Source organism: Manacus candei, unplaced genomic scaffold, assembly GCF_025592945.1.
Source record: "Manacus candei isolate 608988 ecotype Guabito, Panama unplaced genomic scaffold, ASM2559294v1 h1tg000005l, whole genome shotgun sequence".
Classification (NCBI taxonomy): Eukaryota; Metazoa; Chordata; class Aves; order Passeriformes; family Pipridae; genus Manacus; species Manacus candei.
Genome location: NW_026138053.1, coordinates 22,690,034 through 22,709,040, shown reverse-complemented (window position 1 = coordinate 22,709,040; position 19,007 = coordinate 22,690,034). Strand labels below are relative to the sequence as shown.

The window sequence follows — 19,007 nt, the reverse complement described above, 5'->3', positions numbered from 1 at the left end:
CGCGCGCTCTGAGCACGCGCCGCCGACCCCGCGCGCACGCGCGCCGCTCCCCCTCTCCTCCTGTCCTCCCGCGTTAGCGCCCCCTGCAGGCGCGGGGGAGGCACAGCCCCCCCCCCTCACGGGCTCCGTTCTCTGCGGGCGACGCGAGGTGAACAGAAGGGGCTGTTTTCCCCCCAAAATATGCCCAAGAGTTACGTTTCTAAACTCGAGACGTTGAATTTCTGAGCATCAATACGATCAGCTGTCGTTCAAGCTGGTAGAGACCTGGCCGGGAGTAGGAACTGACCCGAGCTCAGGTCACAGGAGGCAGGTGGGTCGGTGACCTTTCTCCCGGATGAGCCGTTTCCCCTCACAAATGTAATCTCGAGGCTGTTGCCATTGTTTTGTTCTTAAATTATATATATGCAGTTTATGAGCCGGTTTTCGTACCGGGTGAGAACATGTGGTCTTGGAGCATTTTAAGTTTTCCAGGATTTGGGATTTACTGCTGCTGGTAAAAGGCGGCACAGAATCACAGAATATGCTGAATTGGAGGGGTCCAACTTCTGGCCCTGCACGGCGCTTTCATAACAGCCCTCCTTCATTCGGTTTCCTTGTTTATTTATTTATTTAATGTTTATTATTTTGAAATTGACGTGCATCGCTGGCTTTTCCTGACAAGTTATGAATGGGCTTTCAGTTAATCAGTGTGTTGTTTTTGTTGTGAGGGATCCTTCCTGATCGTCTCTGTGTTGTTTTCTTGGCACGTATGTCTTCCTTCACTGATACATATTTATATTAACTAATATTAAAATTTATAAAATTATAGAAAACCAAGAATTGTGGCAAAGTATTAAGAATCAATACTTAATATCTACTGATCCTCTGGAAGACTAAAAACTTTATATTTCATAATCTGTAACCAAGCAGAATAAAATATTTTGCGGTGTCCAGAACGTACCCTGCCTTTGTTTGAACAGAAAATGGAAAAAGATAGTCCCCTGTGAAATATAAAGTGCTACCTCAGAGCAGTGCATTTACAAAACATTCCTAGAACGTAACACCTCTGTTGCTGTCCTTATTCTACTTTTTATCACAGTAATATTTTCTATTAATGACTGTCATAAAGAAAAAAAGAAAATATGTATAACTACCTGATCAGAGCGATAATTCTTCAGTAGTTTCAGCAGGTCTCCAGATAAGCATAAGCCAAACATTAAACTTGGAAGCTTTATAAATAGTCTGATATTTCCTGAGTACTAGGTACCTGACAATCTCCATTTATTTCACTGAGAATTTATCTTAATTATCTGCTCACGTATGCCTGTGAATGGAGAATAGTTTTAGACACCTATGGAACGCAGGTCAAAAATGACAAGATGAGAAGGATACAAAAGAACGTGAGACCTGAAAAATATGAGAAAATGAACATTTCTTGCAGTGAGGTGTGCTACGATGTTTTGGGCTAAACTTGGCTGTTTGTCAGGGCCTGGAAGGGCAGCAGAGCCTGTCTCAGCCTGACAGAGTCCAAGTGAAACACTTCAGTGGCTGAGCCACCAGCACTGCCAAGAGCAGATAATTCTGTCAGTCGGTGACAACCCGTTGATGCTGGGTTTAGAAAACCACATGACATAAACACCAAAACCCATGTACTGCGTGGTGGGTTCTTTTAAAGTTAAATTGTAGGACAAATGCTGCCTCAGGTCTTGTTCTACAGCCTTGCCCTGAGCTGTTGATGCTGCTTTGCACGATTTCTTACATCCCTTTCCTTATAGTGTGATGAGGTTTATGGGATGGGACACTGGAGATCCCCTCAGCTGCATGTTAGAAGTATATGTGAGGAGAAAAAAGAGAGGGTGGTATATGAGGCAGAAGGTGATTTGAGTTGCAAAGAGAAGCTGGAATGTGCAGGATTCCTGTGCCTCTCCTTTTTAGTTTTGTTTGGGTATTTTGGGAGTGGTTTTTTTTTTCTTAGAGCAGTTGTAAGAAATACTGTTCTGGAGTCAGGTAAAAGAAAATATTTTATTTTAGTGAATGAATATAAAGAAGGGTGGAAAAGAATGGGAGTTGCAGAGAAGAGCAGAATAGGAAGAGAACAGCTGGGTGAGAGGAGTGAAGCAGGTGAGTAAAAGCAGGAGGAAAGACAACTGTGGAGTATTCTCAATTTAAATATACAGTAGAGTAAGTGTAGATGAAAATACTAACAACATTTCTATTCTTCATTTTCATTAAAAGAGTGAAGACCCTTTTTAATGTCAATGACAAAGCACCCTTTTCTGCAAAAAATTGAGATTTATTTTTTTTTTTTTTAGTTGAGGTGCAGACAGATGTTCTTAACCAGATGGACAGAATACACTGTGACACCAAAACAACACCCACCACTACTGTCTCATGGTAACTTGGTTTTATTTCTTCCCATTTGTTCTCTTATGACTGAAAAGTGCTGATGCTAACGTTGATTTTGAAGTTTTCATTGTCTTCAACGAGCCTTTGATGTATAACAAGACTGCATGTTGAAAATGCATTGGGTCTGATTGCTTTTACTGGGATCACAGTGAAAACAAAATTCCAACAAAATAGCCAACACTGGTTTTCTGTAGCAAATGGAATTGTTAAAGTGTGATAGACCAATCTCTGTCTTGTGGAATTAAGAAATCAAAGCAACCCTGAGATTTGTAATCTCTCCATCCTGGCTCTCAGGAAAATAGAATTGGGTGGTTTTGAAGGGAAAAATAGTGAACGTGGGATACTTTTCTAAACCTCCTGAAATGAACTCTGCATAAAACTCCTTAAGGCCCTTTATTAGCTAAAATAAAGTACAGCAATCTGAGAGGATGACTTTCAGGGAAACATGTTCCTTGATTAGACTGTGCTGCTCAGGGGGGGATGGAAATGCTGTTGTTCTGATGTGCTGTCACACAGTGAGTGATTGAGGGGTGGAGGTAATAAACCCTGGGCTTAAAAGTTTATGTTGGGAGGAAGAACTGAGAAGAGGCAGAGCAGAATCTGATTTGCAGAGGGAAAGCCTGACTTAACTCTTCTGGATGACATTAATCTTGGAGCACAGACCAAGGTGGTTCTTGAGTGCCTTTTTGATCAGCAGTGACAGGGACATGTGCACAGGAGAAGAGCCTTTTCAGTCCGACGCGTGAGCGCGCTGGGAAATCCCGGGGGCGTTTTTTATCCTTGGACACCAGACTTCACCAAAATTAAACCAGGAATCTCTACGGGGAGCACAGCAGGAATACAGTACCCAAACTCAGCTGCAGCTGGGGATGTGGCAAACAAACCATCTGCACAGACTTTCAGTGCCTGACTTGAGGCTTGAGGGTTGCAATTTACAGGAAAAATACCAGTTTACTCATGTCCTGAGCAAGGCTGCTCTAAGAAATATGGGAAAATATAAAATATACCCTAATGGTGCTACAATTACCTTTTTTTCCCTTAAAGGATCAAACCTATGAGAGGGAATTTTACTGGGAGGAACACAGAACAACATGTTGTATATTTTCATAGAATCACAGAATCATTTAGGTTGGAAAGGACCTTTAAGATCATCAAGTCCAACAGTAAACCTAACGCTGCCAAGTCCACCACTTAAGTGCCACATACAGCCATCAGCATGTTCTGCATGTGTATGTTCAGTAGGTATGGTACACCAGAATCTGCATATTTCATTTCTGCTCATTTTCTGGCAAAAACAACCTGAAAAGATTAAATATAAAAGTGTCCATACAAGATGGGCTCTCTCTGCTCATACCATCTTGTGACCCCCAGTGACAATGCTGGAGAGTTCTTGTGCAAAATCCTGATTCTGCTGAAGGCAATCAGAGTTTTACCATTGACCCCAGTAGGGACAGAATTTCACCTCTTAATGTTTATTAGATGCAGCAGGCAGAAACCAGACTTGTAGCTATAAAGGCTATGACATTTTATGGTTCTGACTCTGCAACCACTCAAGCACATGCCTAATTTTGCCACAGTAATAAAGTTAAGCACCAGCTTAAGTGTTTTCAAGGAGGGGTCTCCTTTACACTTGAACAAGTCTATATTTGATCATAAATCAGGAATTCCTCCCCTTCCTCATCTCTCCCCTTCAAAAGAAAAGGATTCTGCATGTGATCTTCAAATTCTTTCTGCTTTGCACAAAAATAATTGCCTTTTTTTCAGTTTTTGTCAAAAAAAAGCCAAGGGAGAGTTAGAAATGAGTACTTCAGCTGAAGTGGTGTCACTGAGGTGACATTTGACTTACAACAAGGTGGTAATTTCAAACAGATTAAAAAGGGAAATTTTCGTTTCTCAACAATTTATTCTAAATATTCCAGATAGTGGCTGTTTCCTTTAAAAAAAAAAAAAAAAAGAGAAGATTTTGCACAACATTTTATGACCAAAATAGTTTTCATTACATTTTTGAACTATCCTGAACAATGCTAGCCTTGTTCTTCATATCAATGCAAATCCTGCTCCTCTTGCAGGCTGCAGCATTTGTGTCTTTGTTTCCACTTACTTTTAACCAAAGCACACAAGAAATGTAGCAGAGTGAAAAACAAGGAGAGGCATTTAAGCTGGATGAAATCAAGCATAAAATTTTAGTGGGATAGCACTTAACACGTGGAATAACCTTAGGATTTACGAGTTGATGCTTCTCCATTATTGCCAGTCTTTACATCAGGAGTTTAAGAAAGAGAATGTGGATGAATGTACAGTGAATTCTTTCACAGGTTCTGTTCTAATGCTAATTTGCTTTATTTACATTGTGGAAGGGGGGATGATAAGTCAGTTTTAGACTCGTTGGGAACCCAAGCAGAGGCTGTATTTCTGTTTGATTTGGTGCACTTACCCCTTCACCCTGCTTGGTCTTCCCAGAGGCAACATGTCTGGGGTGGAAACTGGAAAAATGTGCATAACAGAGAAAATGTGACTTATGTGCCAGTCAGCTGGGAGCAGATGACAAGATGGATGCAGGGAGTGAGGGCTCATCATGGGGGCAGTGGATTTCCCTCACAGTGAGCAAAACTTTAAGGCTGTGCTTCCTTGCTGCCTGCACCCCACCTCCTACTCCACCTAGGCCATCAGTTCTGGGTGGAATATCAGGCAAGATACCTTTTCCTGAGGAGCTTTCCAAGTTATCCCTGACAAGACTGGATGTGACCTGCAGACAGCCTGACTCTGGAGCAGTGTGTTCCAGGTGTTGTTCTAGTGTCCCAGCACAGGAACAGGCAGAGGGATTGCTGGCTGTGAAACCCAGTGAAGGAATGGCAGGAGAGTGTATGGGGCATGGGGAAGAGACTGTGTCTGAATGGGGATGGGGATATTGTTCAAAATCAGGTGTATGGGGCAGGAGACCTGGGAGGTGGAAGGGGACCTTTCTTCACCCTCCCAGCTGTACTTTCCAGGAGTCTGGAAGGCACTGGGGGAAGGAAGACTTGGAGGCTGATCTAGCTGGCCCACGGGTAGGAAAATACGAGGGCCCAGGAGTTCAGCTCTGGTAATTACTAGTTCTCAGGAGCTTCTGGGTTACAATAATGGAAGTTTTACAGTGCTGTTGAGCTGCGTGTTGCAAAAACAATCCTTCAGCTTTCAACTAATTTAGTTACCATCTGTAAGCAGTTTAAGCAATTCCCCTTTTTTCACTTTCCCCATTTAATTTTGCTGGGTATGCTTTTTCTTCATTACACCTCCTACATGTGCATCTGTACAGACACACGGGTATGGAGCTCAGGATTTTCCATAGGACTGGAAAACACCGTAGTCACTGTTGTGCTTTGTGGGCAGAACAGGGTAATGCTACATTACTGTAGCCCATCCACAGATTGGAGGCATTTTACTGGGGGGACCTCTGGTCTCTTCCTACACCAGTGTATTTTACAAAGACCCAGAAAGAGTGGAATACATAAATAAAAAGTGCTTTGTCTTGTGAAACTCTGACATTGGCGTTTGTGTAGATGTCAGAGTTTCACCTTGTACAAAACTCGATTTGCTACTGGATTTCAGATTTCAAAGTTAACATAATAAAGTTGTCCTTAGTTCACCCAGCTCTGGCTAAGTACTGCTTCTCATATGGTTCATAAGACTTCCCTGGAACCCAGGGGCATATCAGTTGTCGTGGCAAGAGGTGAGTTAATTAGTAGCATTCCAACATATCCTGGGCTTTATTGGCTAGTAGTGAAGAATCCCAGAAGAAGGAAAGCACTATAATTGTGCCAGATCCATCCTGTGTTTCCTATAGTTTCATTCTTGAATTTTTTTCGTATATATTGTCTCAGTGCCAGTGCTCATGGTCTCTGAAATTAAAAGCCTTTCTCATAAAGGGGATTATGAGATTAAAAATATTGCTCATAAAGAACACATTGATCCTCACTGGGAGGATGACAAACATAAAACCATCAAATTACTGATGTCACCAAATAAAACTAATTTAGGAGATAACAGTGCATTTTTAAATAAATAGTGGGGATGAAGTGGATTTACAAACTGTAAGAGCTTTCCTTCCCAGTATGCTCATTCTTCATTTATCATAATAAGAAAACCCCTTAAACTTAAAGTTAGTCTCATACAAATGTCACTTGCTAGCTTTCTTGCTAATCCAGAGGAAATATTATCCTAGTGGTCCCTGAGGTCCAATGTCTAGGTGTTGGATACATGATAAACTTACTTGAAGCTTTCTTAGTGAGATATAGTCCTCTAGAGACAGCTGTGGATTTAATTTTTCAAGCCTTAGTACAACCTAACCTCTTAAAAATAAGATTTAAATTTCCCTTGTCAGGTCACTTAAGAGTTTCTTCCTTTATTTTACTTTTTTTTTTTTTTTTATTTCCCTCCTCTGCTACTTGCCCAGACTCCTAATCCCCAGCCTTTGGAGAAAACACTTAACCATCTCGAACTTTTCATGTCTTGATTATTTTTTTGGTTCCAAAAGACAACACACATGCATTTGGCTTTTGAATGGTTCTAGTCTGAGAGCTCAGATAGAAAATGTTAATAAAAAGAAGCAAATAGTTTCCAGTCTTGATCATTCCAGTTCCGCTTCGGTTCTGAACAAAGGTGGGTTTTGCAAATTTGGAGCCACTCCTCTCAGTAAGAGCAGTATTTCACAAGAAGAGGCGTGTTTATAGTCTCTGCAATCTAAGTTCCTGTGTGTTTATGCTGTCCAGGAGTTGGGTTTAATCTCATTTCCTTGCCCCTTGATACTTATTTTTTCAGACACTGAGTTTAGTGTTCCAGGGCGTGCACAGGACTGAACTGCTGAGCTCCTGATCCTGTGAAACTCCCCACAGCTCAGACACAGGTTAAGGACAGAGGCTGACCAAGCCAGCAGTGTCACACTGTATCTGGAATGCAGGGGGTATTTTTCTCCTGATACTTTTACTGATCCACAAAAAATGCTGTTTACAGCTCCTGAACCTCTCTCATTCCCCTGGTGTGCACACACCACACCCAGGTTCTGCCAGACCCTTCCTTCTTGGGAGCTAAAGGTGCAAGAGGTCTTTCAAGGTCACTTGTCATTTGTTCCCTACAGTCAACTTTTCTTTTTTCCTTTCAACTCATTTTGCTTTGGCTTCCTCAGGAAATTAGTTTTGTCTTGCCTTACCTATCCATGCATTCATCAGGTCTCTTCTCCCTCTCTCTGATAACTTCATGACATGTTGGCCGAGTGCAGTCACCACTGAAAGATGTGCAGAGTCTGAAAGTTAATTAAGTTTCTAGAAGTTTGTGTGTTCTGGCTGCCAGGTAGATGAGAGAGAGAAACCTGTGTTAGGGGTTGTGCTGAGGGAGAGTTAAGCAGAGTTCAGCTCTTTGGCAGCAGTGAGCGGTCAGTCCCTCTGTGCACACTCACCAGACAGACAGACAGACAGCACAGATGAACAGGCTGGCCAGGCTGGCCCAGAGCAGCTCCAGACTGGCTGCAGCACAGGCAGTTTCTTGTCCAGTGTGGATCTTCCAGGATAGATGGCAAGTGAGAAGAGGCATGGGGCTTGTTTTAGGTAGAAGCAGTAAGGCACAAATCTGAAAGAAAAATCATGTGTGGCTCAAAGAACAGCACATTTTCAAGTTCAGTTTGAACTGTCCTAACAAAAAGGATGTTCACCACCAGTGCCGTGTGTGAAATGTGCTGCTGTTCCAGATCAGGGAAATGCCAGTCCGAGCCAACAGCAGGGAGGGATCCACAGAGCTCCAGATCTGAAAGTCTGGATTTTAACATCTCAGCCTCTCTAAAAGGACAGACGTATTGCAGAAGGTGAAATGATCTCTCCAGTGCCCACAGCCCTTCTTTCTACAGATCTGTTGTTACTCCTTTCACTCTCTTCTTGCTCAGGTTGGAGTTTCTCTTTTGTCATGATGTTCACACTCTGCAGAAAGGGTGTTCCCTCCTGGCATCACCACTGCCATGTCACATCACTGGGGTGTGCCCTGGTATTCCCAGGATGGGAGGCTTCATGCCTGTACCTTCTAAGAGCTCAGGAAAATACCTGATCTGGCTCTGTGCAGGAGCAGCATGGAAGTGCTAAGAGCCAGCCAAAGTACATTTCCTAGCAATGGATTTAGGCTGTTCCCTAGGCACTGCTGCCAGTGGCTGTCAGACACAGGATAACTGGCCAGTAGCTCTTTGGTCTGAGCAGATGGGTCAGTCATATGCCTTAGGTAGGAAGGATCCAGCTGAGAGGAAGTGGAAAGGCATGTTTTTTCTGGCAGCGTTGTGTGCTGAAGGAGCTTTGATGGTGTGGGCTGCCATCTTTCTTTTGCTTTGGAATTGAAAATAAAGCCTTGAGAGACCTTTCACCAAAGCATTTCTGGCATTTGCATGCCAGAGCTGAAAGACATTAATGGTAACTTATCTCCCACTTGCCCAGTTCTCCCATAGGCTTTACTGTATTGCTTTTTGTGCTGTTTCCTGAGTGTGCAACATCTTCCTTATCCCAGCTCACCAAACCACTATCACCTCCAGTCACTCCTTAAAACTCTCATGTGCAGTCCACAATGGCTGAGACAGCCAGTTTCCAGTCCCCCTTCCTCCTTGGTTAGGGCTGTGCCTGCATTTGAAGCAGAGCTGTGAAGGGATATGAACTATGCACAGACACACACACAAGGCTACAGCTGACTTGATCCTGCATTTCCCCAAACCCACAAGCCCTGCCAGTCAGCCAGAAGGAGATTTTTTGTTAGCTTTATCCTGTGCTTGAGCCAACAGAGGGCAATAGACTCAAAATTCAATATTGAGAAGAAATGCTTTTAAAAGATGCCTCTGAGCAGCCCAGCCCTTACTGTATGTGGAGTCACATATCACAGCGAAAGGCGGCATTCCACGCTGGACCTAAAACCTTCTCAGGCTCCATCAATTAAACCACCACATATGGGGTGGAAGAGACTCAGCAAGGAACTCTCACTAGGGTTCAATGAAAACCAGATGTTGTGGGCACAGCTGTCATGCTTCTTATCAGGAACAAGAGAGCAGCTCCTGCTGCAGTTTCATCAGGAACCCTGCCCTTCCTTCCCTTCAGCCCCAGCACTACTGAGAGTCCCTAACCAGAACCAAACAAAATACTCGTGGCCAGAGCGTGCAGGAGTCCTCCCCAAATATTGCTATTTACCTTGGCATACTGTTTGTGGATCTCCAGATCAGGGTCCTGCCGTGACTGTCGCTGTGCTTGGGACATGAGGAGACAGGCTCCCTCTCCTACCTAAGAGGGGCTTCTCTCACTCCCTTTGAAAAGTAAGTTAGTGTTGGCACCAGAGCTAGAAGGATTGGAGGAAAAGAAGTGTGTATTCCCTCCATAGGGACAGAGCCCTGGCCAGTTTAATTTACATGAATTATAATGTATTTACCCATAGGGCTCACATGCTGTCTTTAGTTGCTTTAGATGGAATTCCAGATTGCTAAATTCCAATTGTGTAAATGATAACAGATTGCTGCTGTGACTGCACCCGTGAAAGCGCCTGGGAATTGTGCAGGATATGCCCTGAAGGGTGTGAGTCATCTTGACCTACAGGCAGTGAACTCTGCTTTGGAAATGTGGTTCAAAGAAAGGGTTTCTCCTGAACCATCAGCAGTCTATCCCAAGGTTGGGTCTTTGCCTAAGGACCTGTTTTGCTCTGCATTTCCTTGGGTCATTTTTCACAGAGTGATTTTGCAAGACTGATCAGTCTGCTGGTGACAACAACATTGTTCTTGTTTGCCCTTGTAAATGAAAGACAGAAACTAAATTTACCTAAATTTGATTACAAACAAATAAAAATTTGAAGAAGGGAAATAGCCCTGCAAACAAACAAAACATTTTGTTTGGCCTGAAACAGAAATTTTTTTTCCGGGTGAGAAAAGGGAAATATTTCAGTTTCTCATCAACCCAAACCACTGTTTTTTCTCAATTCTACAGTCAACTCAAAACCAAATTACTTTCAAAGTAATACTTTTGAAAACTGCTAAGTCTAATTGGACCCATGAGCGGAGTTTAGGTGGGTGAGGATTGTGACTAAGAAAGTCAGACAATTAATGCATCCATTGTCATATTAGTATTTTCCAGCCTGACACCCAGACATGGGCGTTCACTGTTGCTCTGAATAAGCCCCTGAAGCTGCAGCAGAACAATCCAGGCAGCAGCAGTTCAGTTGTAAAGGTTCCCACCTGCCACCCAACCTGCAGCTGTTCTTCTCTGCCCTCACAACTGCACGTGTGCTCTCTGACTGTGCCTCTTCTGTCAACATCATCCTGTGGTTCTCAGGAACTTTTAAAGTCTTGTTGTCAAAGATAAAACAAAAATTACTTGCTTTAACCACATCTATTCCTGACAGCATATGCCAGGCATGAGTGTGAGGGAGAAGAATTAATAGAGGCCTTTTTAAGGTAAGGAGACATCTTACAGCAATTCTGATGGTTTGTCCATGTGGAAATTGGATTGCATACCAGGTGTTTTGTAAGCAGAACACAGTAATTTAAAGGCAAAATTGACCCTTTGTGATCTGTGTGATATGTTGAGCTGGTGCACATGGTTTTGTTTTTCATTGCTGTGCAGCTGATGTGTTTCAGAAGTGGTGTGTACAGCTCAGCTCTGCACAGACAGGTGGTTACCTACTAATGCAAAGGCCAGTACAACTTCTCTTTAAATACCCCGATGCTCCAACAACCAGATCCACCTTGGATCTTGCACGACTCATCATAAGCCATCTGATGCCTTATTTTAAACCTGCTGCTCCCAGGCAGAGATCAGCTAAAGGTCTTTTAACGAGAAGCTGCTCTAGCTGATCCTTTATTTTAATCCATGCTAAACCCTCCCTAGAACTGCCTGATCTCACAGGGAGGAAGAGGAAGACACGCAGAGGAACTATTTTATTACCCACATAAATACAAGCACATTCTTATTTTAGACTAAAAGCTGTTGAAGCCAAGGACTGTCATGCATTATGGATGTGTAGACTGTTATTTTAGTGTAGGGCTTCAGGTTGTCCAGAGGTCCAGATTCTCCACTGTCCCTCCTACCAAGAGGAAGGCTGGCTAGCTGGCTTAAACTTCAGGAAAAGCTAAATAGCTGTTTTAGAAAGGTAACTAAACTTTTCAGTAGTGATCCTACAAGTAGCATGGGTGCCATCATGCCCATACTCAAGCCCCACAGTTCTTGTTAATGTAAATGTGGGGCATGTTGTAGTTCTGGCATTGTTCACAGTTTCTGTGAACTAATCCTATTTTTTTCAGAACTCTTTTTTTTGACACATTTGTGTTAGGTGGCTGAGAATGGTACCATGGGAAGACAAGTGTGGATGTGCCCAACAATCCTTATGGGTTTTATAGTGTCTCATAAGAGCAAGGCTCACCTTGCTGAGTGACACTGAGATGAGACCTGTCTCTCTACCTCATCTACAGTTTTGATGCAATCTTTGAAATAGTTCTGGGATCTGTTTGAGATGGAGAGGTTTAAATGTTGATTGGTGGTGGGGTAGTAAAAGTCAGCCACAGAGACATACAAAACATGATTGTTATGCTGTTTTCCTAAAGAAAGTGGACTAGGAAGAGTATGTTATGAGAAGATCACTAGCAGGGCATTAAAATGATAGAGAATGCACTTTTTTGCCTTCATGCTTCACATCCTCCTGGCACACCTAAAAGCCGAGGCCCGTGTGGACTTCCTGCCTGTCAGAGCTATGGGGATTCCTGGGGCTGTAGTCCCAGAACCCTCCATAGTCCTATCCCACCATTTGACTCCACTAGGACACATCAGGGCTTAGGCTTCATGCTTGGAGTCACTGCTGTCTCTAAGTAGAGGGATCACTTTGCTACACAATGGGCATTGCCAAAACTGCAGCCATGACAGATGTGAAACAGGGTGTCAAATGCTGAACAGGTGGGTCCTGACACTTGTAGGGGTGTCTTTTGTCAGCTTGCTTTCCAAAGCATTAAGGTGCTGTCTTGACACATCCGTTCCTGGCACGCTGAGTGGTGAGTGGCTGAAAATAGATAAGCAAAGAGAAAGGGTCAGATCTGTGAGAAAACCAAGACATGCACCAGTATTGTATTTGGGCCCAGATACTTCAGAATTAGTTGGAGAGAGCCTGGTTTCTCTGATAGATACATAACTGGGAGGAATTTTGAGACTGAGTTATTTCAAGGGAATTTCTAAGGCTGCGTGCACATCACCCTCTGTTCAAGGAAGGGCTCTGACTCTGGTGCAGTGGCACTAGAGCTGATGTAACCACCCCCATGATCCCACTCTCTCCATCCCATCCTCAGCTGCACATTTCTACCTTCCTCTTGCATTTCCCTGGCAGTTGTAAACTCTGCACTGAGCTTGTTCATAGTGCTAACCAGACAAAAAAAGCCTGGAACGTCTCAGCAGACACCTCAACAAGGGAATATGCAAGCAGGAAGGAGTGGAAAGGTAGAAACATATCTTCCATTACTTAAATCACCTTTGGCTGTTGTGGAACCCCCTTGGGCACACCTCTCTGACAGGATGAAGCAGGGAGAGCTGCATTATTGATAAGGCCACTGTGTATTGTTGTTGGATGGTTCCCTCCTCCACATTGCCATCCCAGGTGGCTGCTCCAGCCCCCGTAGTGCAGCACATGACAAATTCCCTTGTGTCAGCTGTGGGCTGGATTGGGGAACTGATCCCACTTAAAAGAAAAATAAGTATATTTTTCTGAATAAGGTTTATTCATTGATCTGTTCACCAACACATTTGCACCATCACGTAGGCTGGAGCAGCTGGGGGAGCATGTGCCAGTGCAGTTAGGTGAGAATGAGTAGTACAGGATGGTAGTTTAAGGAAACAGAAAAGGCCAGGGATGGTTTTGCCCCTAAATACTTTGAATAAGTAATATCAAAGCAGAGAAACAGAGATTGATTGCTCTAAGAGGAAAATTATGTTTAAAAATAGGCTTTAATTGATGCATTGCTAAAGCATCACCTGTAGCCAAATTACTAGTGATTTTCCTTGGTAAAGGCTGGGTCATCTTTGTGCTGCTCTTAGAAGCTTGACCAGATATTTGCCAGGAGGTTGCAGTACTGCTCAGGACATATGGCAGCCCTTTTGTGTTGGAAACATCCAACTTCCTGACTCTGTGTTGCTGCGTCATAGTTTGCTTACACTGCAGACAGCTGGAATAAACAGCCTGAAGAAAAGAAGCACTCCTGGGCACACTGTGTGGAGGTCAGTGCAGGCAGTACAAAGTCCCTATCCCCTTGCCAGGTACCTTTGCAACTCGAGAGTCTTGAGGCTGTACCACACCAAGAGCCTGAACTGCCAAGGGGCAAACAAGGTTTTGAAGCAGTACTTGTCTCTCCTTGTCCCTTGAGGGCCTGAGCCTCCTGGGGGATGGGACATAATGGTGGTATGCAGCCCCCTTTATGTAGTGGCCTGAACCTGCTCTTTCCCAGACAAGAAATTTGTCCACGTTTGTCAACAGGAAGTTTATCTCCTTTTGTTCTTCTGTGTATTTTGTTAACTAAAGCAAAAAGCTCTTATCCTTCCCTCACTTTACCATTCCTGTGTTGCCAGAAAGCAATTCCTTCCAGCTAGTCCCTGCTGATGAGGTAGTCTATATGATTTAACCAGATTAAATGAGCCCAGGCAAATTGTAGAAAGTAGCTTGCCCTGTCACACACAGTGACAAAGCCTGAAGCTGATTCTGTTGCTTTCTCTTTGCTTGCTATAATCACAGTTTATTAGGACACAGTTTGTGTAGAGGCACGTCCGTGTTCTGTCTTCTGGCCTTCCTGTTGACTGAAGAACTAATAGTGAGGGAGACACACAGAAACAAAACCACCCTGTGAGATATAAAAGAGGGAGATCCTGGATAATATCTGAGTTCCTTTGAAGTGAAGGATGAATAGATTAGGAGAAGTGTAATTGAATTAAAGCTACTCTTTCTTGGAGTAGATATACTTTTACCCTGGCTAAGCAATTTCCTGGGTGATTTTTTTTCCCCCTTTCCAGCACCTGCTTGTCTCAGAGGGCGACACTCCCCAGCTTGCTGTGAGCCAGCGCCAAGAGCCAGCATTTCTCACTCCCCTCGCCCGCCTCCGCCCCCTGCGCCGCTCTCGGCACACACCCCGGTATAGAATGACAGCACATTGCCACAATTTAAATGACACTGCCTCTGCCTCTTCAGCAGGACAGGTCCTGCAGAGAGCACCAGCCCCAGCAGCTGTCCACCCTCACAAAACATCTTCATCATGGCGTATAAGGCAGCACATTTGGCCTTCAAGTCGCGCTGGCACAAGACCGACGAAGAACTCTGTCGCCACAGCATGTCCTTTGTCTTGCACAAGGCCATCCAAAATGACTTCTTTAAGTGTTACCTTTATCTGCTGGAGAAGCTTCCCCTGGGTGAGTAGCCAGTGGGCAGGAGTGTCTGTGTGTGACCATGCTCTGGGAAGGTGTATCATGTTTTATGGTAGAGGGCAGACACATTAATGGCAGTAAGTGTAGTAGTTTAGAGAAGCCTGGAATCATTTGGCACCCTCTCTCTCTCAGCTCCCTCTAATTTAGTACCCTGTTGTTTTACCTTAGTACTCCAGGAATTGTTAGAAGAGGGCAAGGGAAAGACCAGAGTGAAAGAAAGGTTTGGTGTCTGGCAGACAGTTCCTTTTTTTGTCACTGTTTGAGTAAAACACGCTTTGACCTGTTTGGAACTTGGAAGGACAAATGCAAAACTAGCAGAGCTGACAGGCCTTACTTTCTGTTGCCTGATGCATGTTTTGTTGTCATTCTGGGTGTCCTTAGCCCTGTTGTTTGTGTTGTTTTGGACAAGTACTTGGAAGATAATGATTTAAATTTTTTTTCAAGAGTCTTCTTTACCCTGATCTCTGCAGCAGGCTGTCTAGCCTACAGTTTGTTCTCTGCGAGGAAAATGCTTCTAAAACATTTGTTTATAGACAAATTCCAGTAACAGCCTCTGGTACAGAATACCCAAGACATCTTTTTTTTTTTTTTTTAAGATGCAGAAAATGTATGTTCTCTTTTTATGAAAATTTGACCCTGAACAAGAAAGAAAATTTCCATAGGATAATATAGCTAAAAAGTAGATTTGACTTGAGTCTGTATTACATTAGCAAGTCATTCTGTTTTAAGCAGAATTATTCAGCCTACACTCAATGTCAGAACTGTAAGAATTTAAATGGAAAGGATGAGTCTCTGCAATCTGTTAAACTGCTCTTCACAGTGAACTCTTGAGAGCTCCTTCCTAACTGACTGATCCGTTTAGGTGAGAGGATTATCTTACCTGGTTGTGTGAATGATACAGATCCCAGTGAGAACTCTGCTCAGGAGGGTAGAACTCACTAGTCCTGTAAAGAGAAAAAAGCATTTCTGTTTGTTATCTTAGTATTTTGATGGGGCTTTTTTAATGCAGCAATATCTGCAGCTATTTGAAATGAAAGGTGGAAGATAAATAGTCCTATACTTAGTGGTAGGTAGCTGTGAATGATGGACAGGAAGGAAAGATGTAAAGGAAGAGAAGTCAATTACAGGTCCATGAAGTCTCAAGAAGTCTATGAAAATGTTATTCTTTCATTGTTTTGAAAATAAACACAACATATTAGAAACTGAGCAGGATTTTCTACATTGTTAACTGTTAGTGTAAGTACCAATAGATCATTTTAAGGTTAGAAAATACCATTATGACCATCTAGCTTAGTATTTCATGTAAAAGTTCTGCATTCAGCTTGTAACTTATGTCTGGGTAACAGTATGTATTTATGAAAACAAAAATATCCTGGTTTAAGGGCTTCAAATAGCTGAGAATCCATCAGTCACCATTAAGCTGTTTCCAGGCCTAATTGCTTCACTCTTGTAAAACTATATTTTATTTCTTGTCTGAATTTTATTTGAATTTCCATTCCCAGCCAAGAAGCTGCGTAAAATGTTCCTATCAGACTAGAGATCCCCTCTGCCAGGCTTTGCATGACCTGACTCATTGAAACTTCACTAAAGAGCTTCCAAGCCTGTTGCCAACTTACCCAAATTGCTTTGACTCCATGGAAAATGGACTGTGAGCCCAGGCTTCCTGTGAACATGCCATATGTGTCACTCCATGGTTATTGTCACGAGGGAAAAGTGGGCATGAGGGCAGGTACTGGCAGGTAGCTCATGCACTGTGAATACACATCCAGGGAACTTCACAACATGTCAGGACTGCCATGCAGAGCCACCTACACAGGCTGGAGGAAGGAGGCAGTGGGAAGCTGGCACCATTCAAATTCACTCAAATTCAAAGCCAAATGCCAGGTCATGTACCTGGAAAGAAAAACAGCAACACCACAGGCTGGGCAGGGACTGGCTGGGGAGCAGCCCCACTGGTTGGGTTTTGCTGGGCAGCAACTGAGCGTGAAGCAGCAGCGTGTCCTGGCAGCAGAGGCAGCCAACAGTACCCCGGGATGTTATAACAAAGGCATGGCTGGGAGATCAAGGGGAGTGATTATCCCCTTTTCTGCAGCAGTCATTGGACCACATTTGTGAAATGACCTGGAGCGAGCTGGATGGACCTCCAGGGTGGTGGGGGAACTGGAGCTCGTGCCCTGTGAAGACAGACTAAGGGAATGGGGAATGTTCAGCCAGAGGGGAGACCAAACATCACCTTGCTAGTACCTACAAGAAGATCATGAAGAAGATGAAGCTGAGCTCTGCATAGAGGCAGGAGGACAAGAGACAGTGGCTGTAAATCAAAATAAAAGTAGTTCAGACTGGGTATAAGGAAAAACTCTTTTTCTGAGAGGACAGTCAGGCATCGGAACAGGTTGCTTGGTGAAGTTATGCGATTGTCTGTCACTGGAGGCTTTCTAAATCTAGCTGAATAAAGTCCTGGGGAACCTCGTCTGCTGTCATGTCTGTCCCTGCTTTGAGCATAAATTGGATTAAGTCTCCTGAGGTGCCTTCCAACCTGGATTATCCTGTGATCCAGTGCTGCAATGGAAAGGACAGAATGTGGCAGGTCTGAACATCTTTGCAGAATGACATTTTCCAGTTCAGTTCAGAGTAGAGCTGAGCAGAATGGAACTGAACTTCTCAGGCTTCAAGACTAGATCCAGATATCTCTGTGTAAACAGTATTAAATGACTAAAGCAGCACTTTAGTCGTTTAGCAGGAGAAGACTGTGACCTAGCAGAGTAGTTAAGCGTGTCCTTAACCCTAAGCATGAATAATAATGCTGAAATCAAGCCTCACATTGAATCTTGCAGTGCTGCCCAGGGTCAGCAAGGTACAAAGCTTCCTTCAAGCTATGCTAACTCCATGCTCCCCCCACTCCACTGCCAGGTTCAGCTGGTGGAGCACTTTCAGTCATGTTTACTTAGGAGCTGAGCATATCTGGTATCACAGCCTGTTAAGAGAAACATGTCACTTTTACAGACCAGGGTAACATTTATAAATAAAAGACATGAGTAACTTTAGGCCCTGGTCCAACAATGTACTTAAATGTGTGTGAGTGCCCTTAAGCCCAGTGGACTTTAATGGAGCTACTCAGATGCTGGAAATTATGCACATGTTTACATGGGCTGTGGGACTCAGTGCCAGTGGGGTGAGATCTGCAGTGGAAAACTTAGATGATCCATCCCTGGGGACAAATATTCCTGTGTGTGAGGCACGTGTCTGTAAGTAAAATCTGCTCTGGGGGCGGGATGATGTTCATCCTCTATAAAACAGAATTTACATGGTTCTTAGACCACAGCTGAGAGGTAAATTCTACCCTGCACACAGATAGCTATTTTTCAACTGATGCACAAAGCAGATGTTGCATTTAGAAGGGAACACTCAGCCAAACTGGAATTAGTTCAGTGTCTTGCAGAAAGCAGTTGGAGCCACTAAATAATGTTCAGAAATAAAAACTTCAAAAAAATTACTTGCAGCATTTACTTCTGCCAGAGAAATTTAGCTGAGTAAACCCTGCAACCAAGAACTGTAGGACAGTGTACTGCAGGTTGGGATTGCACCCAAAATTGTTTATTAAGTCCTCAGTTTCTTTAGAGATTTGGACCAGATGCACTGGAATGCAACATTTTTAACTGATCCATAAGAAAATATTAGAGAAAATGTTTTGGACTTTGCAGGGCAGAAGGCTCAGGTGGGTTGTGTCTGTCTAGTTCACACATTGGCATTCAGCTGTAGATCACCACTCTGCATCCAGCCTGTGTTTGCAGTGACTGAAAATTATTAATGTCTCATGACTGGAGTAACCTTTAGGGAGCCAGTTCCTGCCCTCAGCCTGATTTTGCAGTGGGTTTGCTTTAGCTGTCTCCACCTGGGGGACTTGCCAGCAGATTCAGCCAAGGGACAACTGTGCCATGGAAAGGGTTTCTTCTTACTTTACTGGAAACACATTTCTAACCTTAAATCTTACAAGTGACCTGCCTTAACACAGGAAACCTCATATGCTAGACAGCTGCCCACTCTATAATGTCTGAGAGCCTCCATCGTCCTATCCTGCCCATGCCCTACTTTACAGAGTTCACTGAACTCAGGCTGTGTATCTGTAACAGGCCTCACAAGTATTTCATTTCCTGATGCACAAGATAGTCCCACATGGGTCATGGAAAGGGAGAT

General features: G+C 43.6%; 1 protein-coding gene across 1 annotated transcript in view; it reads left to right on the top strand.

Moving 5' to 3' along the window:
- The first annotated feature begins 2,296 nt into the window (after window positions 1-2,296).
- The window catches only part of NTMT2 (N-terminal Xaa-Pro-Lys N-methyltransferase 2), a 28,825-nt gene continuing 12,114 nt past the window's right edge, over window positions 2,297-19,007 (top strand). The window contains exons 1-2 of the mRNA XM_051806911.1: window positions 2,297-2,373; window positions 14,581-14,798. Coding sequence (XP_051662871.1) covers window positions 2,321-2,373; window positions 14,581-14,798 — 271 coding nt within the window. The 5' untranslated portion in view covers window positions 2,297-2,320. The remainder of the gene's footprint in view (window positions 2,374-14,580; window positions 14,799-19,007) is intronic.